Genomic DNA, 18,577 nt, shown 5'->3' on the forward strand with positions numbered 1-18,577 from the left:
CATTTATAGCTATTTGAATTTTGATGAATTTCAATATGGTGCTAGAGTGATAGGACAAGTTCAAATAAGTTCAATATATGGGTATGGTCTTAAGTTATTTTAATTTTTTATTACAACTGCTATGAAGAAAATTAGGATATGCCACATTTTCACGTTTTACAGTTGGATGTCCTATGATGTTCCCTTCCAGAGAACAGAGCTCGGAGCTCTGGAAATTTGGGGGCAACTGATATGTGCTCACGTCTGCATCTGTGTGGGTTGGCTGTATCTCAGGGACAGAATCTGCAGCAAAAAAGGTAATAATAGTTCCTTGAATACTTTTATATTATTACTTTGAAAGAACTAAGGCAGAGCATCTCCATTGGGCTTTTCTTCAGGAACACATGTAGGTGGAAAAGAGGTCAGTAGGAAGGCAAGAAGTAAATACTGCAACTGAGATACAATTAAGTTAACTTTGTAGACTATCCCCAGGCATTTTCTTGTTTTTTCTCTTTTTTCTTTTAAAACTTTTGTGGGTACTTTGTAGGTGCAAATATGTATGGGGTACATGAGATATTGTGAGACAGGCATGGAATGCATAGTAGTCACATCATGGAAAATGGGGTATTCATCCCCCTCCCAGGCATTTTCAGCTTGAATTTTTGTTGTCAGTAACAACAAGACTGGAAATTTTTAACTCCCTCTTATCAATGTTGTAATCATTGTTGATCTCTTGCACTGGTGGAATATGCCTTGGTAGTAGAAAATATTATAACAGCATAAGACATGTTGTAGTTTCTAAGGTGCTTTCACATACAAGGTGGTAAGTACATGCAGAAACATCAACTGAGCTACTCAAAGCCACTGTAGGTTTGTGTGTCCAGTATTATTAAGTCCTGCTGGAATTTGCTTTGAAAAGTTTTTTCTCATTATTTTTCTAAATCTTGTAATTGTCTTTAAGTACTACCTTCATAATTAAAATGTTTCTACTCTGATGATGCCTTTAACTACTTTAAGAACTATAAGTCTAGAGCTCCTTTCAAGGGATCAAACCAGAAACGGATGCGTAGGGCAGGTGTCACACTGATTTACGACCACGCTCCTAACCTGACATTAGATATATTCAGTAGATCTGGCAATAAGCATAGTACATACTAATGGGTCTTGATTTTCAGTAATTTTGTTATGCATAGTAAAATTTTATGGTGTTTTACTGTGTTGGCTGAATATATCAGGATACTAACTGAAAGCAGATCTTAAAGTTAATAACTCCTGCTTTTTTGGTTTAGTATTCAATAAACTTCTCTTAGGCCACTAGGGCTTAATGAACAAAATACCTCTTTGGCAAATAATTTTGCAGGCACAAAATGTTACTATAAAATTATTTTGTTGAAGAAAGTAAAATGAAAGATTAATTTGACATTGCAGTTATTTAAAAAATGATATGAAATTCTTGCAAACCACTAGAAAAGCAAAAATAATTTTAAGTCTCTCTGAAATTTAAACTTAAAATATTGTTAGTTTTTTATTGGGCATATAATTGTGTTTGACTTTTTTGAGGTCCAGCATTTATTTATTTTGGCATCTCTACTAAATGGTATCATGCTTTGGAAACTCAGTAAAATATTTGTTGTTGCTCAATAAATATTTGTTGATTACTTTTCATTGTTTTTTCTGTAGTGGTTTTTTAACTTTCCTAGTCATGACTTTTTACACAGATATAATTTTGAGGACTGAACAAAATTCAGGAAGGACTATTCTCATTAAGGTAATATTTTTCTGTATTTTCTAAGGCAGAATCAGAAAGGCCAAAGCATTTTTTTTTTTTTTTGATACGGAGTCTTGCTCTGTTGCCCAGGGTGGAGTGCAGTGGTGTGATCTCGGCTCACTGCAACCTCTGCCTCTCGGGCTCAAGTGATTCTTGTGTCTCAGACTCCCCAGTAGCTGGGATTACAGGTGTATGCAACCACACCAGGCAAATTTTTGTACTTTAATAGAGATGGGGTTTCTCCATATTGGCCAGGCTGGTTTGGAACTCATGACCTCAAGTGATCTGCCCGCTTCAGTCTCCCAAAGTGCTGGGATTACAGGCATGAGCCACTGTGCCTGAACAAGCATTTAAAAAAAAATAATTAAATTAGGAATTTATTTTGGGTATCATCAAGTAAAATTTTTCTTGCAAAACAATGAAAACTTTGGCTGCTGAAATTTACCAATTTAGATTTGTTTTTAGAAATGTTATAGGGAGATAAAAATTACTGAAATCTGTGGTGTAACTAGGAATGCAACTTTGGAAGGTGACGTGATGGGTAATGCTGTTTTTCCCAGTCTGTTCTACTAGTGAGAGAATACAGTCAGTTTTTGATGCATAATAACCGGGTGTCTTTTGGGGTATTCCTAAATAGTCAACCTTTTGGAGTTACACCTCCTTTAATTTTCAAATAGAATGCTTTGAATGACCATCCCAGTCTTCCTCCAGTATCTTCAAGGATTATCAAGAGGGTGCATATCTCCAGCCATCTCTGGTTCAATGGTTTGCTTCTGCTGAATTCTCAATTTCTGTTTCAGTCTCCTCGTCTATGACAGACAGTGATCCTTCCCAGGAAGCACTTTGCCTCTGGTTGGGCGTTGGCATACCCTCCAGGTGCCATAAGGTAGAGCTATGTATCCACCTTTACTGAAGGTTTCCACACTTCAGGAGAAGATTAGAGTACAGCAATGCTCACCACTACTGTAAACTTATATTTTGAATATAACTATTTCCAAAATCTAAGGCAAAAACAGACCGTTTGCAGCTTTATCCAGCTCCCTAGCCTCTCTGCTGTATGTCAAGGTCTGCCTGCTCTCATTTGTAGGAGAGAGCACCTTTCATAAATGTTTCATAGGGCCAATTTCCCCCTTACTTTAAGAATATTTTACTCACTACCCGAAGGACTTGTTTTCACTCTGGAACTTATTAGAACTTCATGTTCAGGGAAACCCCACCTGTATTAGTCTGTTTTCAAGCTGCTGATAAAGACATACCTGAGACTGGGTAATTTATAAAAGAAAGAGGTTTAACGGACTTACAGTGCCACGTGGCTGGGGAGGCCTCACCATCATGGTGGAAGGTGAAAGGTGTGTCTCACATGGCAGACAAGAGAAGAGAGCTTGTGCAGGGAAAGTCCTGTTTTTAAAACCATCATATCTTGTGAGACTTACTATCACGGGAACAGCATGAGAGAGACCCACTCCCATGGTTCAGTTACCTCTCACTAGGTTCCTCCTATGACACATGGGAATTGTGGGAGTTACGATTCAAGATAGGATTTGCGTGGAGACACAGCCAAACCATATCAACACCCTTAGACACAAGGATCCACACAGGGTTACATATTCTAGAGTCTGAGTTGTAGTAGAAGTGATGGGAACAGTGGTGAATATTTATAGCACAACAATATAGGATGGTGGTCGGCATGAGAAATGCCGCCTGTGTTGAGGTTTCTCAGCCAGTAGGAAGTAATCATGGCCTTTTTTATTCTTCCTGATTTCTTTTGGTCTTCTCTGAGTACCTTTTGAATAAAACACATTCACACAAGATCTCCCGAGGTCAAACAGTTATTCTCAAGTATTGGACAGTCTAAACACATATTAAGGGACAGAGAGATTTCTCTAAGGCAAATATGTCTAGCAAAGAATTTCTCTTTTCCACAATAAATTGCCTTTTATATTTTTGCAGTATTATTTGCCTTTCCCCTGATATTCTTCTGATTATCTAGACCATGCCCAGAGACCTATCTCCGCAGAAGTCCAATAGAGACTATGACAGCACTTTTTAAAATAACAGAAGCTGATAGCCCTTTACCTATGTAAAGGTCCAGCAGAAGATGTGTGTGTGTGCATGTGTGTGTGTGTGTGTGCGCGCGCATGCATGTGTGTGGTTTTGATTCATATTAAAGTCTTAGGCAGCGCTTCCTCTGCAGTTGATTTTCTCAGTAAGCAGAAATGAAGCTGTAGATAGATGTCTTCTCCCTCTGTCCAGAGAAAACCCTAGGGTCACGGATTTGTTTTTTGTGGAATTTCAGTTACATGAGTTTGGAGTAGTTTGGCCTCACTGGTCTATTTCTGTCCACAAAGACCAGAGAGATTTATAGTATAGTGATGGATAGAACATTCCTAGTCCAAGAGCTTGGGAGAGACTGTGATGGTTTACCTCAGAGATCATGTGGTGGTGTTCATGATCCTTATGTGCATTCTAAACTGAACTTCATGTTCAGGGAAACTCCGTTACCTTGTTTCATAGGGAATCTTCTGATGGAGCTGGCTCCAAGGCTTCCCTTTTCTCCCATAATTATTTTCAACTCTTGAGGGAGTATCAGACCTGTCTTCATACAAATGAAGATTTCAAGGTCATGCTGAAGCTGCGAAGACCAGCCGAGAACTTCATTTCATAGCTGTTTGTAAGGTTTCTTCACACTGGGTAGAGGTGAGGGTGAGGTTCGCTTAAGATCACTGTGCTCTTCCAGTGGAGGCCCAGATAAACAATAATGGTAAACCTAGGAATACAACTTGGTCTCTTGTCTCCAGGCCAGTCAGTCTGTAGTCTTTAATCCTTTCCTTTAAAAAATGTTTTTGAAAATTTTATTGTGGTAAACATGAGACCTACTGTATTAGTCCATTTTCACACTGCTGATAGACATACCCGAGACAGGGAAGAAAAAGAGGTTTAATGGGACTTATAGTTCCACATGGCTGGGGAGGCCTCAGAATCATGGCGGGAGGTGAAAGGTACTCCTTACGTGGTGACAGCAAGAGAAAATGAGGAAGAAGCAAAAGCAGAAACCCCTGATAAACCCATCAGATCTCATGAGACTTATTCACCATGATGAGAATAGCAGGGGAAAGACTGGCCCCCATGATTCAATTACCTCTCCCTGGGTCCCTCCCAGAACACATGGGAATTCTGGGAGATACAATTCAAGTTGAGATTTGGGTGGGGACACAGCCAAACCATATCATCTACCCTCTTAACACACACACGCACACACACACATAATTTTTTTGAGATAGGGTCTCACTCTGTCACCCAGGCTGGAGTGCAGTGGCACAATCTCAGCTCACTATGACATCTACCTCCCAGGTTCAACCCATTCTCTCACCTCAGCCTCCCAAGTAGCTTGGACCAGAGTTGCACGTCACCATACCCGGCTAATTTTTGTATTGTTTGTAGAGACCAAGTTTCACCATGTTGCCCGGGCTGCTCTCAAACTCCTGAGCTCAAGCAATCCACCCACCTCAGCCTCTCGAAGTGCTGGGATTACAGGCATGAACCACCACATTCAGCCAATATATTTTTAAGTGTACAATACATTACTGTTGACCATAGGTACTACCCTTTCCTTTTTGAAGCTAAAATATTACTGCTATCCACCTAGTAGTGATAGAATAGGGGAATGAAGGGGTTATTATAAAAATTGTAGTTTAAACTTTTATAGGAAGTATAAATTTCCTCTAATGTATGGGTTGTTTCATTTCTGAGTCCAATTTCAGAATGTAAACAAGAATTGCAATTACAATTCTAAAGTACAGATGGTCCCCAACTTACGATTTTTTGACTACGATGATGCAAAAGAGATACACATTTAGCCAAAACCGTACTTAAGAGTATCCATACAACCATTCTTTCACTTTCAGTACAGTAGTCAATAAATTACATAAGATATTCAACAACTTGTTATAAAATAGGCTTTACATTAGATGATTTTGCCCAAATGTAGGCTAATGTACTTGTTGTGAGGATGTTTAAGGAAACTAGACTAAGCTATAATGTTTGGTAGGTTAAATATTTCACAATATTTTCAACTTATAATGGGTTTATCAGATGTAACCCCATCATAAGTTGAGGAGCATCTGTATTAATCATATAGTGCATACTGCGCTTAAATATTTTCCCCTGCCTTTTTAACAAAACAATTTGAACTGATAGTAAGGTTATTTATCTTATCAAATAAAGTTAATGAGAGATCAGGTAGAAATTCTTTACCAAAACATAAACACACACACACACACACACATAAATGTATTTTAGGGAAAACTGGACTTGACTATTTTTATCTTTGATTATCCCTACTAAAGATATCCTTCTAGGGAAAACACAGACTTTATTTTTTTTTCATTTCATGGGCTTCAGGAAGAGAAGCTTAGTAAACACATTCTCTCCTTCTTCGTTCCCAGACGCTGCAATAGTTTATTTTAAAGCTAATTCTAGGGTAAGTCCTTTTGATCTCACTGCTATCACTTAGAGAATTATAATGTGGTTTTGCAATTCTAGCTAGAATGGGGGACCTTTAAAAAAGGTCTTGGATTTATGTTAAATGATTTTAGTTCAATGACAGGAAACCCCTCTACTTGTTTAAAAAAAAAAAAAAAAAAAGAAACCTCAAAAAAACAAAAAACAAAAAACCCTTAAGACATTTATAGTAGGAAGAAAGCAACCAACTGCTTTTCAAATTATGGGGTTGGTCCCATGTTTTGAAAGTTACCATCTCAGTTGATCTCTTAATGAGATGTCTGTGTACATGAGACGAAGGTCGATAAGAACTCAAGGGCTTCTCATCTATCCCTTCTCAGTTAACAATCCAGTAGCTTCAGAAGACAAATTTATGATGCTTGCCTTCGTCCACTGTAGGATTCATCATCCTAAAGCTGCACTGGAAACTGCCTGGAGGTTTGTCTTCTTTTTGGAGGAGTGTTCTCGTATGGGATTCACTTTGTCTTTCTCCTTTTGCTTTCTGGTGCATACATGTTTTCCCTCTTATGTTCATTTCTTAATCATTATCTGTAACATTTTGGCTTCTTTGTTCTCTGGCTTTGATATCCAAATATAAAATTGAACCTTCCTGTCTGAATATCATTACGTAAGTACTGACAACATCACATCTTCTTATTACTGACACTGAAGATGTATTTTTTGTGGGTACAAATGGGGTGGAGATGGGATAAGTATAATTATTACTAAATATATTTTTAATCTACCTTCTAGGAGTCTTTCTTTGTGTTAATAACTAAGCTGTCATATAAGCATGAGAAATACACACAAAATCCATATGTTGGTTATTTCTGAACTTATAAGGGTAGGCACCTTTTTGAATCATAACCAATCACAGTACAAAATTCAGTTCTTTTATTAGAAGAATTCTCACTGTATCTGTTTCCTCTTTCAATTATTTCCAGCCAACAGGACCTCTTCTTATAATCTTTGCCCAGGCACCATTCAGCCCCATGCCTTCTTCCTTTACAACACAGAGTAGCCTTTTTCTGCCCAATTCATCCTAACTCCTCTCTCCCACTACCCCACCACTTGCTGCAAGAAACTTGGGCCTAAGGTTCACTTTTATTGTAGAAAAGCATTTCCTGACAAAGCCAGTTTCTCTGTGTAGAATAGTTGTCCTCAACGGGGGGCTGATTTGCCCCCAGGGGACATTGGGCAGTGTCTGGAAACATTTTTGGTTATCACTTCTACAGGGATACTGCTGGTGTCTAGCGGGTAGGGGCCAGGGGTCCTGCTAAACCTCCAAGATGCACAGGACAATCCCCATAACAAAGAATTATCTGACCCAGATTGTCAATTGTCTTTCTGTTGAGAGGCCCTGCTGTAAGGAAATTCTTGTATCAGTGGCACTAAGCAATGATATTTTCTATTCTGCTGTTATCAATGCATTATTCTGTACATTAAGTTATAGGTTTTATATATACACATTCCAGATAATAAACAGTTGTTGAATACTAGATATATGTCAGGCACCAAGCCAGGTACTCTTAAATTGCTTATGGTTCAATGAGGAAAAGAGGCAATATAACACCTTGTGAAAGGGGCTATGATTGCATAATGAAGATATGTCTCACCTCGCTCAGGAGGATCTGCTAAGCTTTTTGAATTCTGAGAAGGAAGAGGCCTGAATTGAGCCTGGAAGAATAGGTAAGAGAAAGCAAGGCAAAGGGAGGGAGAGAAACACATTTCTGGAAAAGGGAGAAGCTCAGGTTAAGATGTGGTTAGAGAAGTGGGCAGGAGCAGATCCCGAAGGACACCACTTAATGGGCTGGCAACCATCAGATGGTTTTTAAAGGCCACTGGGAGTCTTTTAAAGAGAGGTTAATTGGGGCAGGAGTGGGGAGTGTGTTGGTGGTTTAAGAGTTAGATTTCATTGTGGTTTTGATTTGCATTTCTCTGATGGCTAGTGGTGATGAGCATTTTTTTCATGTGTCTGTTGGCTGCATAAATGTCTTCTTTTGAGAAGTGTCTGTTCATATCCGTTGCCAGTTAGACTGGTGATCATTAAAAAGTCAGGAGACAACAGGTGCTGGAGAGGATGTGGAGAAATAGGAACACTTTTACACTGTTGGTGGGACTGTAAACTCGTTCAACATTGTGGAAGACAGTGTGGCGATTCCTCAAGCATCTAGAACTAGAAATATCATTTGACCCAGCCATCCCATTACTGGGGATATACCCATAGGATTATAAATCATGCTGCTATAAAGACACATGCACATATATGTTTATTGCGGCACTATTCACAATAGCAAAGACTTGGAATCAACCCAAATGTCCATCAGTGACAGACTGGATTAAGAAAATGTGGCATATACACCATAGAATACTATGCAGCCATAAAAAAGGATGAGTTTGTGTCCTTTGTAGGGACATGGATGCAGCTGGAAACCATCATTCTCAGCAAACTATCGCAAGAACAGAAAACCAAACACTGCATGTTCTCACTCATAGGTGGGAATTGAACAGTGAGATCACTTGGACACAGGAAAGGGAACATCATACACCAGGGCCTGTTGTGGGGTGAGGGGAGGGGGGAGGGACAGCATTAGGAGATATACCTAATGTAAATGACGAGTTAATGGGTGCGGCACACCAAGATGGCACATGTATACATATGTGACAAACCTGAACGTTGTGCACATGTACCCTAGAACCTAAAGTATAATAAAAAAAATTAAAAAGAGTTAGATTTCAAGAAGGTCATTACTGTTTCTGAAATCTAACTGAGAGCTAATGAGAGACTGAACTAAGGTAGTATTAATAGAATTGACAAGACTGGGAATGGGGTTGGCATTGGGATGAAACACGAAAAAGTGCGTGACCCTCAAATTTTAGGCATGGTGCCATTTACCAAGTCAGGAAAGGCAGGAGGGGATTGAGGGTTGTGGGATGAGGTAGAAGTCAAATTTGGACATATTGTTATCCCTCAGAATTTGGGGGAATTTGTTTTAGGACCCCCTGTTCATACCAAAACCCACAGATTCTTAAGTCCCTCATATAAAATGATGTAGTATTTGCATAAAACCTGCACAGTCCTCTCATATACTTTAAATCATCTTTAGATTACTTAATACAATACCTAATACAATGTAAATACTATGTAAACAGTTATACTGTATTTTTTAACATTTGTGTTCTTTTTAATTGTCGTATTGTTATTTTTCATTGTTTTCCTCACTCCATACCCCCTAGATCCACAGTTGGTTGAATCTGCAGATGTAGAACCTGCAGATATGGAAAGCCAATTTTATTTTTGTGTCATACAGATTTTCTTATTTATAAAAGTAATATATATGTCTTTTGTAAAAACACTTGGAAAAGAGAGAGAGGTACAAAATCTCCACTCAGAAATAGCCACTGTTGGTGGCTGGGCACAGTGGCTCACGCCTGTAATCCCAGCACTTTGTTAGGCTGAGGCGGGTGGATTGCTTGAGTTCAGGAATTTGCAATCAGCCTGGGTAACATGATGAAACACCGTCTCTACAAAAAATACAAAAATTACCCAGGCGTGGTGGCATGTACCTGTAGTCCCAGGTACTCGGGAGGCTGAGGTGGGAGGATCACTTGAGCTCGGGAAGCTGAGGTTGCAATGAGTGCCACTGCATTCCAGCCTGGGTGACAGAGTGAGACCCTATCTTAAAAAACAAAACAAAACAAAACAAACAGAAAAGAAATAGCCACTGTCAAAAGTTCAGTGATGTTTTCCCAAATTGTTCTATGTGGCCAAAATTAAACATTTAAAAAATACAAACCCAAACTAACCCAAACTAAGGTGCTTTATACACTTCTCTCATTTCTTTCCTTTCCTTTCCTTCCTTTCCTTTCCTTTCTTTCTTTCTTTCTCTTTCTTCTTCTTCTTCTCCTCCTTCTCCTCCTTCTTTCTCCTCCTCCTTTCTCCTCCTCCTTTCTCCTCCTCCTTTCTCTTCCTCCTTTCTCCTCCTTTCTCCTTCTTTCTCCTCCTTCTTTCTCCTCCCTCCTCCTCCTCCTCCCCCTCCTCCTCCTCCTCCTTCTTCTTCTTCCTCTTCTTTTTTTTGTATTTTTAGTAGAGATGGGGTTTCGCCATGTTGGCCCAGCTGGTTTTCAAACTCCTAACCTCAGGTGATCCACCTGCCTCAGCCTTCCAAAGTGTTGGGATTACAGGCATGAGCCACCATGCCCAGCCTGCCTTTTTTCACTTTGCAATATATTTTAACTCTTTCCTGTGCCACTGAATGTCCTTTTACATTTTTTTTTTTTCTTTTTTTGAGACAGAATCTCTCTGGTGCCCAGGCTGGAGTGCAGTGGTGCGATCTCAGCTCACTGCAACCTCTGCTTTTCGGGTTCAAGCAATTCTTATGCCTCAGCCTGCCAAGTGGTTGGGATTACAGGCGTGTGCCAGTATGCCCAGCTAATTTGTGTATTTTTAGTAGAGATGGGGTTTCACCATGTTGCCCAGGCTGGTCTTGAACTGCCGAGCTTGAGCAATCCACCCGCCTTGGCCTCCCAAAGTGCTGGGATTATAGGTGTGAGCCACTGCACTTGGCCTCTTTTTACATTCTTAATGACTGCACAATATCTCACTCTATGGAGGAACCATAATTTACTCCACCATCTCTATTGTTAGGGGTTTTGGTAGCTTTGGGATTCTCATTCTTAACAAGTCATGCTTGATGCCATCACAAGTTGAGTCCTCAGAAGCTGACAGAAATGGCATTGGAGGTGTAAGATATTAACTAGGGCTAGATCCCTGTGAACAGAAGAGGAAAGGAGCAGGTGTGGGCGAGGGAGAAGGTGAACTGTGGTGCAGTCCTGCAGCCTCAGCAGACCCCAGGGTCTACTGTAAAGGCCTATGAGTGTTGTCCCATTGGGTGGAAATGGCTAGGCTTTTATAATCTTGTCATTCACTGACCAGATGAGGGCTGTCCTGGGAGGGGAAGGACCTCAGGTGAGGCTGCACTCTGCAGCTGAGGTCAGCTCTGAAGGGGCTGATAGCTAGGGGTATCTGTTGACCACATTCTCCAAGGCTGAGCAGCAAGTCCTCCTGTGAAGCAAGTCCTCCTATGACACTCCTATGGGGCATCTCTGTGTCTACCACCATTACTCCATTCTGTGCATCTATGTTTGCTCAGGTCCTTGGTATATATTCCAAGAAGTGGAATTGCTGGGACAGAGTGTGGGCATTTGAAAAACTTTTTATATTTATTGCCAAGTGACCTTCCAGAAAGATTGTACCCCTTTCTCCCATCAAGAGTTAATCACTAATGCATCAATCTATGACAATTGTACTGTCTTACATTTTTAAATATTGAAAGGTATCTCAAATTCCTTTGGAAAATAAATACAAATTTTGATGTTTTGTTGTTGTGAATTTCATTTCAAACTCCTAAGGCAGGTGCTGTACTTTTCTCTGTAGAGCTGTATAAATCTTTCCAGAAGGGCAAAACATTCTAATGACTGATATTAGGAGGCAAAGAATTATATTTAGGTATTCTGAGTTGCAAACTTTCAACATTAAAGAGGCCAAGCAGTGACTGGTGCCTGAGCCGACTTGAAACAGGATTTGCAAAATCCTCCAGCCTTTCCATATAACTATTTGAACAAATACATGAAATTCCCATTTTGTAGGAAAAATGTGACACACTGTTAGAAAGAGAGACCAAAGGGAAATAACCTTCAACCTTCATTTATTGAGCGTCTATTCTAAGCAATGCCTTGGGCTTTTATATCCACCATCATATTTAATTCTCACAACAATCCTTTGAAGTATTATCACATTATTCAGATGAAGAAATGGAAACTTAGTGATTCTGGTAGCTTGCTAATATTGTAAGGCATTCAGATCCCCAAGGCTGTGCACTTCTTAACATTCTGGGCTGCCGCCCCCAAAGCTAGTTACACAGCAGGGGCTTTAAATAGTGTAATGTATGTATATATTAACTCTAAGAATAATAATCCTTGTGAAGCTTGCAGAATGTCCTACTGGACTGAATAGCGCATAGGATTCAGCATCTAGAATTTTAAAATTTTGTATCACTTATAACATCTAGCACATATGAGGTATTCACCAATTACGTAAAAGGTTTTTTTTTGTTTTTTTTTTTTTTGTTTTTTTTTTTTGTTTTTTTTTGAGATGGAGTCTTACTCTGTTGCCCAGGCTGGATGGAGTACAGTGCCACGGTCTCGGCTCACTGCAACCTCCGCCCTCCCAGGTTCAAGCGATTCTCCTGCCTCAGCCTCCCAAGTAGCTGGGATTACAGCTGGCTACCACCATGCCCCGCTAATTTTTTTGTATTTTTAGTAGAGACGGGGTTTTACCATGTTGGCCAGGCTGGTCGTGAACTCCTGACTTGGTGATCTGCGCGCCTCGGCCTCCCAAAGTCCTGGGATTACAGGCGTGAGCCACTGTGCCTCGCCGCACTTAAAAGTTTTTGAATAGCCAACAAGAGAGAAGTATCTTCCCAGTTTCTTTCATCGTTCCCTTTTCTTTTGGGGTTCGGCCTGATCAGGGCGTAGCCAAGAGGCGAAGAGATGGTTCAGTCAGTGGCCTGCCTTTCAGCAGGAACAGTTGTATTCCTGAAGATTGCTTGTCAGCTTTTTAAAACAGACCCACAGACTAGAGATAGTGCCAGCAAAAAGTGGCTGAACAAAAATGAACCTAACAAAAACCATCACCCGAATCCGGAAGAATGTGGGTGGTGAACTGTTTACTCAGAAGAGAGAGGTTCCAATCTAGCTTTTAGAGCTAACTTCCAGAGCACAGGAAGTACAGAGAGAAGAGAAATATGTTGAAGACACCACAAAGAAGTCTAAGATAACTCCAGAAGACAGTCTGGTTTTTTCAACAAGGCACTGTCATTCCAAAAAAAGGGGGAGTGTGGAGGAGGAGGAGTCTCTTCTGGGTTAAAAAAGATGCACTCGAATGCAATGGGTAGTCATGGATTGGATCCTGGTCTGAGTAAGTCAGCTGTAAAAGACATTTCTGGGTCAGTTGGAAGAATTTGATATGAGTTGATAATTATTGTTAGTTTTAGTTAGGTGTGAAAATAGCATTATGTTTATGTAGGAAAGTGTCTTTTTTTCTTTTTTTTTCTTTTTTGAGATGGAGTTGCGCTCTGTCACCAGGCTGGAGTGCAGTGGTGTGATCTTGGCTTACTGCAACCTCTGACTTCCTGGTTCAAGCGATTCTCCTGCCTCAGCCTCCCGAGTACCACCACCACGTCCAGTTAACTTTTTTTTTTTTTTGTATTTTTAGTAGAGATAGGTTTCACCATGTTGGCCACGATGGTCTCGAACTCCTGACCTCGTGATCCGCCCACCTCGGCCTCCCAAAGTGGGAAAGTGTCCTTTTAAAAATGATATGTATATGGTACCATATAGGGGTGAAATTTCCTATCTTTACTTTAAAACTCTCCACCAGGTGTGATGGCTTAGCACTTTGGGAGGCCAAGGTGGGAGGACTGCTTGAGGTCAGAGTTTGAGACCATCCTGGACAACATAGTGACACCCTTCTCTCTACAAAAAACACAGAAATTAGCTGGGTGTGGTGACACTTGCCTGTAGTCGCAGTTACTTGGGAGGCTGAGGCAGGAGGATCGCTTGAGTCCACGAGTTCAAGGTCACGGCGAGCTATGATGGTGCCACTGCACTCCAACCTAGGCAACAGAGCTGTCTCTTAAACAACTTAAAGAGCAAACAAGAACAGGGGGGTGCGGGGGCTCACGCCTGTAATCCCAGCACTTTGGGAGGCCGAGGCGGGTGCATGAGGTCAGGAGATCGAGGGTATCCTGGCTAACACGGTGAAACCCCGTCTCTACTAAAAAAGTACGGTGGTGGGCGCCTGCAGCCCCAGCTACTCGGGAGGCTGAGGCAGGAGATGGCGTCAACCCGGGAGGCAGAGCTTGCAGTGAGCCGATATAGCGCCACTGTACTCTAGCCTGGGCGACAGAGCGAGACTCCTTCCCCAAACAAACACACACACACTTTGGGAGGCCGAGGTGGGTGGATCACCTGAGGTCAGGAGTTCGAGACCAGTCTGGCTAACATGGTGAAACGCCATCTCTACTAAAAATAAAAAAACTAGCCGGGCATGGTGGTGGGCACCTGTAATCCCAGATACTCGGGAGGCTAAGGCAGGAGAATTGCTTGAACCCAGGAGACAGAGGTTGCAGTGGGCCGACACGGTGCCACTGCACTCCAGCCTGAGAGACAGAGTGAGACTCCGTCTCAAAAAACAAAAACAAGTAAATACAATTTTAAAAATTAAAAAATAAAACCCTCCAGCAGAAAAGGTGATAAATAAGGCAAAAGGCAAATAGTTGTTAAATACAGACGCTAGGTTTTAGGTAGTATTCTACTAGTCTCTGCTCTATATCTAATGTTTTTCTTCATAAAAAGTAAACAACCAGAAAAATAAGAACAAGGGTTTGCTTTAGTTTCAGCAGAGTACAAACTGGTCTTTATCTTCCTCCAAAGATGAAGCCATCAACCTGTGGCCTGGATAGTGCCTCAGGAGCGCGGAGTGAGGGCCCAGGTTGCTCAGACAGCTGAGTAGACTCCTTTGTGGAGACCCGATTTGAGCACTGGTGTGAAAAGGACCCACGCAAACCGACCCGTGCGCCTCCCGCCCCGCGGCCCTGCACACCCACCCAGGGCCGCTACGGATACCGCATAACCTGCCACTTCGCTGTCCCCTGAGTATCCTTAAACCACGAATGGTGGGAGTTTTGACGCTCAGCGCGAGGGCGATCATCAAACAGCCTAAACTGGGCTGAGCGGGCGGGAAGTGGGGAATGCAAGGAACTCTCCCGCTCGCTCGAACCCTCAGCGGCGAGCCGTGGTGGAGGGGCAGGGACCCTCCTTCCACCGCACCCACCTGGAAGTCGGGCGGAGCGGGGGCAGGACTCCGCCGTGGGGAAGCGGCCGCACGTGCCAAGGCCACGACCCTGCTCTGCAGCCTGGAGGGCCGGGCCGCCGCTGGGGGCGGGAGCGTGGGAGGGGAGGGTGCGCACCTGGCGGCGGGGCCGGATCGCTGCGGGAGAGCGGGTAGCGGGCTCTGCTGGCCCGGGCTCAGGTGAGGGAGGCGGGCCGCGCTCCCCAGCGGGGGAAGTTTCTTGGCCGGGAAAGGTACAATTGCGTGCAGCTATTCTTGGTATGTCAAGCGGGCCGGGCGGCCGCGAGCAGGGAGGGCGCCGCTCTCAGTGGCCCGGGAGAGGGCAGCGGCCAGGCGGGAGGGTGCGGGAAGGATGCGTGCACGGCGGCGCGTCCCTTCGGGGCGCGGGCCGCGGCCCCTGGCGGACGGTGGCATCTCCCGGACCAGACAGTCTGACCGCAGGGGCGGCAGCGGCCGGGAGCCCCGGGGAGCCACGGGAGGGGCGGACGGAAGCGGCGACTCGGCCGGCCCCGGGCTGGCGGTGGGGTGGGCCGGGGCGGGGCCACCGCGGGGAGGACGGCGGCGGCGCTGCGACTTTTGAAGTCCAAACTGTCGTCGGGGCTGGTGCCGCGCGCTGCCTCCGGGCGCCCGCTTCGCCTCCCGCGTCCTGCCTGGCTGCCCGGGTCCCCGCGGACCTTGGGTCGCTTTCGGGAGTTTAGAGAAAGCCAAGTCTTCACGTTCTTGTAGGTTGGAGACCTTAACGAATTGCACAGCGCAACAAAGGGAACGAGAACCCGGGCGCCTTCGCAACCGGAGCGGAAGCCGGAGTTGGCTGCGGCCCGCGTGCCCTCCCTGTCCGTGGGGCCCAGACGCGTGGGGACACCCCCGCCCCTCCACGCATCCACTGAGTCTCTCCCTCTCTTGTCCTAGCCATGGAAGGGCTGGAGGAGGCAGAGGCCAACTGCTCCGTCGCGTTCGCCGAGGCTCAGAGATGGGTGGAGGTGAGTGCCTTTCACTGCTCTCCCTTCCGCAGGTTGTTGACTGCCTCGGGGCGGTCGTCGCGAGGTGACTGCAGCCCCGGTCACTCTGCACTTTAGCTTCCTCGGCGATCCAGCCGGCGCGAAGAAGCTGGTTTGCTTGTCCACTTTTGGGGACTTTGCGGGTTCTGCCGCTCCTGCATCTTCATGTCCAGCTTAAATTAGCGCTGCCCTAACCCCTGGCCCCTGACGGTGTCACTGGCTTCCTAGGGCAGAGGTGGGCGCTCGCCCGCCGGGTGTCTGCACCGCGCGTCCGGGAGGAGCAGCGCGGTCGGCCCTGGCTCGCCTGGGGCGTCTCTGCTGGGCACAGCCCAGAGCGCGCGGTGCAGAGCTGGGCCAGGGCTCTCGGGTGCATTCCCTCGGAGTGCCTAGAAGTGGGGATGCTCACCTTATACCTAAGAAGCCAGTGTATTCAGTGTGGAGGGGGGAGTGGAAAGGAAGGGTGGGTGGGAGGGCAGGTGTAGGAGGTAACACAGGAAGGCCCACCTGGAAGGGTGATTTCTCTGGGGCCGCATCCAAGCCCAGGCGGTAGGGGCGGGACATGTGCTTTTTCATTTTCAGCTTTGATGAGACTGAGATTCTAAGGTCACTCACTGAAGAGTTGTTACCCTCCCAGCTGTGTCTCACAGACAAGATCTTCCATTCCCTTCTTTCCCCCTGAAAAAGAGCGGGTCTCTTCATTAACGCCTTGGGGCTACATTTATCTGTAGAAGGTTAACATCAGGACTTCTAGCTGTTATTCTACCGGACGCTTTTAAAACGAGGCAAAAGTCTTCTAAGCAGATGTGAATCAGGAACCACTGCTGAAAATTGGGGCGTGCACCAGCCCTGCAGTCATTTAGGAGTTATTGATGCCACGTGCTGGTTTAGTTAACGTATTTAAAACTTTGAATTAGGCTTAAAGATTATTCCACGGAAAAAAGAACATGTTTAAGAATTCTAAAGCGAACAGTAATTGAAAATAATTTATTTTTCCTTAAAGAAATACACGTATGTGTGTGGAAAGAAAGAATAAACTTTAAACGTTACATTTCTTACGCTAAATAAAGGAATGTGAAATGTGAGTAGCATTACCCACGGGACAGTAGGGAGGTCTAAGGAATGAGCTTTTAGTGTCTTTTTAGATTGAAACTTTGGTCTGAAGGTGACTTAGAAAGATGTGAAGGGAGGGGCATGGGAAGTTGAGAGAATAAACACTGTATTTTGAATTGAAATGAGAGTGGAAAAATTCCAGCAATCTAGTTAAGAGAAATAACTTCCCTCATTCATAAACTTTGAAAAGCCAAGACTTCCAACTGTAATTTTCCATTAGCAGTGTGTGTTCTGCATAATTTTGGAAAACAAACTTGCCATTTTGTGTTTGAGTGTTGGGGATTGAGGGCGGGAGGGAGAAGGGGAGACATGGGGACATGTTTTGGCCATACATGGCTTCTGTGTGGAGTTTGCATCTGCGTGCTTTGTATTTGCTTCAGGAAACGTGAATACGAATGATTTCACACGCTTCCCTTTTTTTACTATGCACATTTTGGAAAACGATGAATTCCTTTTTTGTCCCTGCTTGCTCGTAATTATGTAGGTTTTCTCCAAGAAATTTGTATATAGTGAACAGGGGAAAAGTGTATTGTGATAAAAGATATCATTGCGCATAGTACATGTGGTCTGTATTCACTCTCATCGCAGTCTAGGTAAAGGTGTTTATCAGCAATGATTTGGCACCTCTATAATGTATTTTGTTCGTCGTTAGAGCTGGATCTTCCTAAAGGTACTGTCATATCCTTTTAATATAGTTAATGAAATTAAAATTATTATTTTTTCCATCCCACTTGGAGCAAGGCAGTATGTTTGTCTTCATTGTGTGTATATGAGTAATTTACATGTTCAGATACTTTTAGTATACCCTGGGCATTTGAAATGACCACAGTGTGCTCACTGTTAGGGCTATTTTGTTTCTCCAGTGTCCACGTTTCTCTCTCTTGTCAGCTTTGCCTTTGCCACCAAAGCACATATTTTAAAATACTGTTCTGGCCAAAAGAAGCAGGATGAATGACTCTGTCATTGCCGCAACCTCTTTAAGAACCCCTAATTTGAAGATAAAAGGTTGATTCAAATGTGTATTTGTAAAGTATTATTTCTCTGGCTTGCTGATATTCGTGCTACATTTTGCCCTATTCCTTTCCACATTACTGAAATATAGGAGGGTTTTTAAATGTATATATTGTATATATATGTACATATATACATATGTATTATATATTCTATATGTATTACATATAATCTGCTACTTTTATTCGCAACTGCAGCTTTGAATACCCCAAAGTCAACTCCAATAACCTTGTAAAGTTTTGAATGGTGACTGGACTCCATGTCAGCATTCCCTTGCCATTTCCATTTTCTATCTGT

The 18,577-nt window shown here is 43.4% G+C and overlaps 1 protein-coding gene across 3 annotated transcripts in view; it reads left to right on the plus strand.

Annotated features, from left to right (window-relative positions):
• The window catches only part of LMO7 (LIM domain 7), a 313,031-nt gene that overhangs the window by 80,970 nt on the left and 213,484 nt on the right, over positions 1-18,577 (plus strand). For all 3 annotated transcript variants that reach the window (XM_017951317.3, XM_017951331.3, XM_017951330.3), the window contains exons 7-8: positions 191-296; positions 16,071-16,141. In XM_017951317.3, coding sequence (XP_017806806.3) covers positions 191-296; positions 16,071-16,141 — 177 coding nt within the window. The remainder of the gene's footprint in view (positions 1-190; positions 297-16,070; positions 16,142-18,577) is intronic.

This window comes from Papio anubis, chromosome 15, assembly GCF_008728515.1.
Source record: "Papio anubis isolate 15944 chromosome 15, Panubis1.0, whole genome shotgun sequence".
NCBI lineage: Eukaryota > Metazoa > Chordata > Mammalia > Primates > Cercopithecidae > Papio > Papio anubis.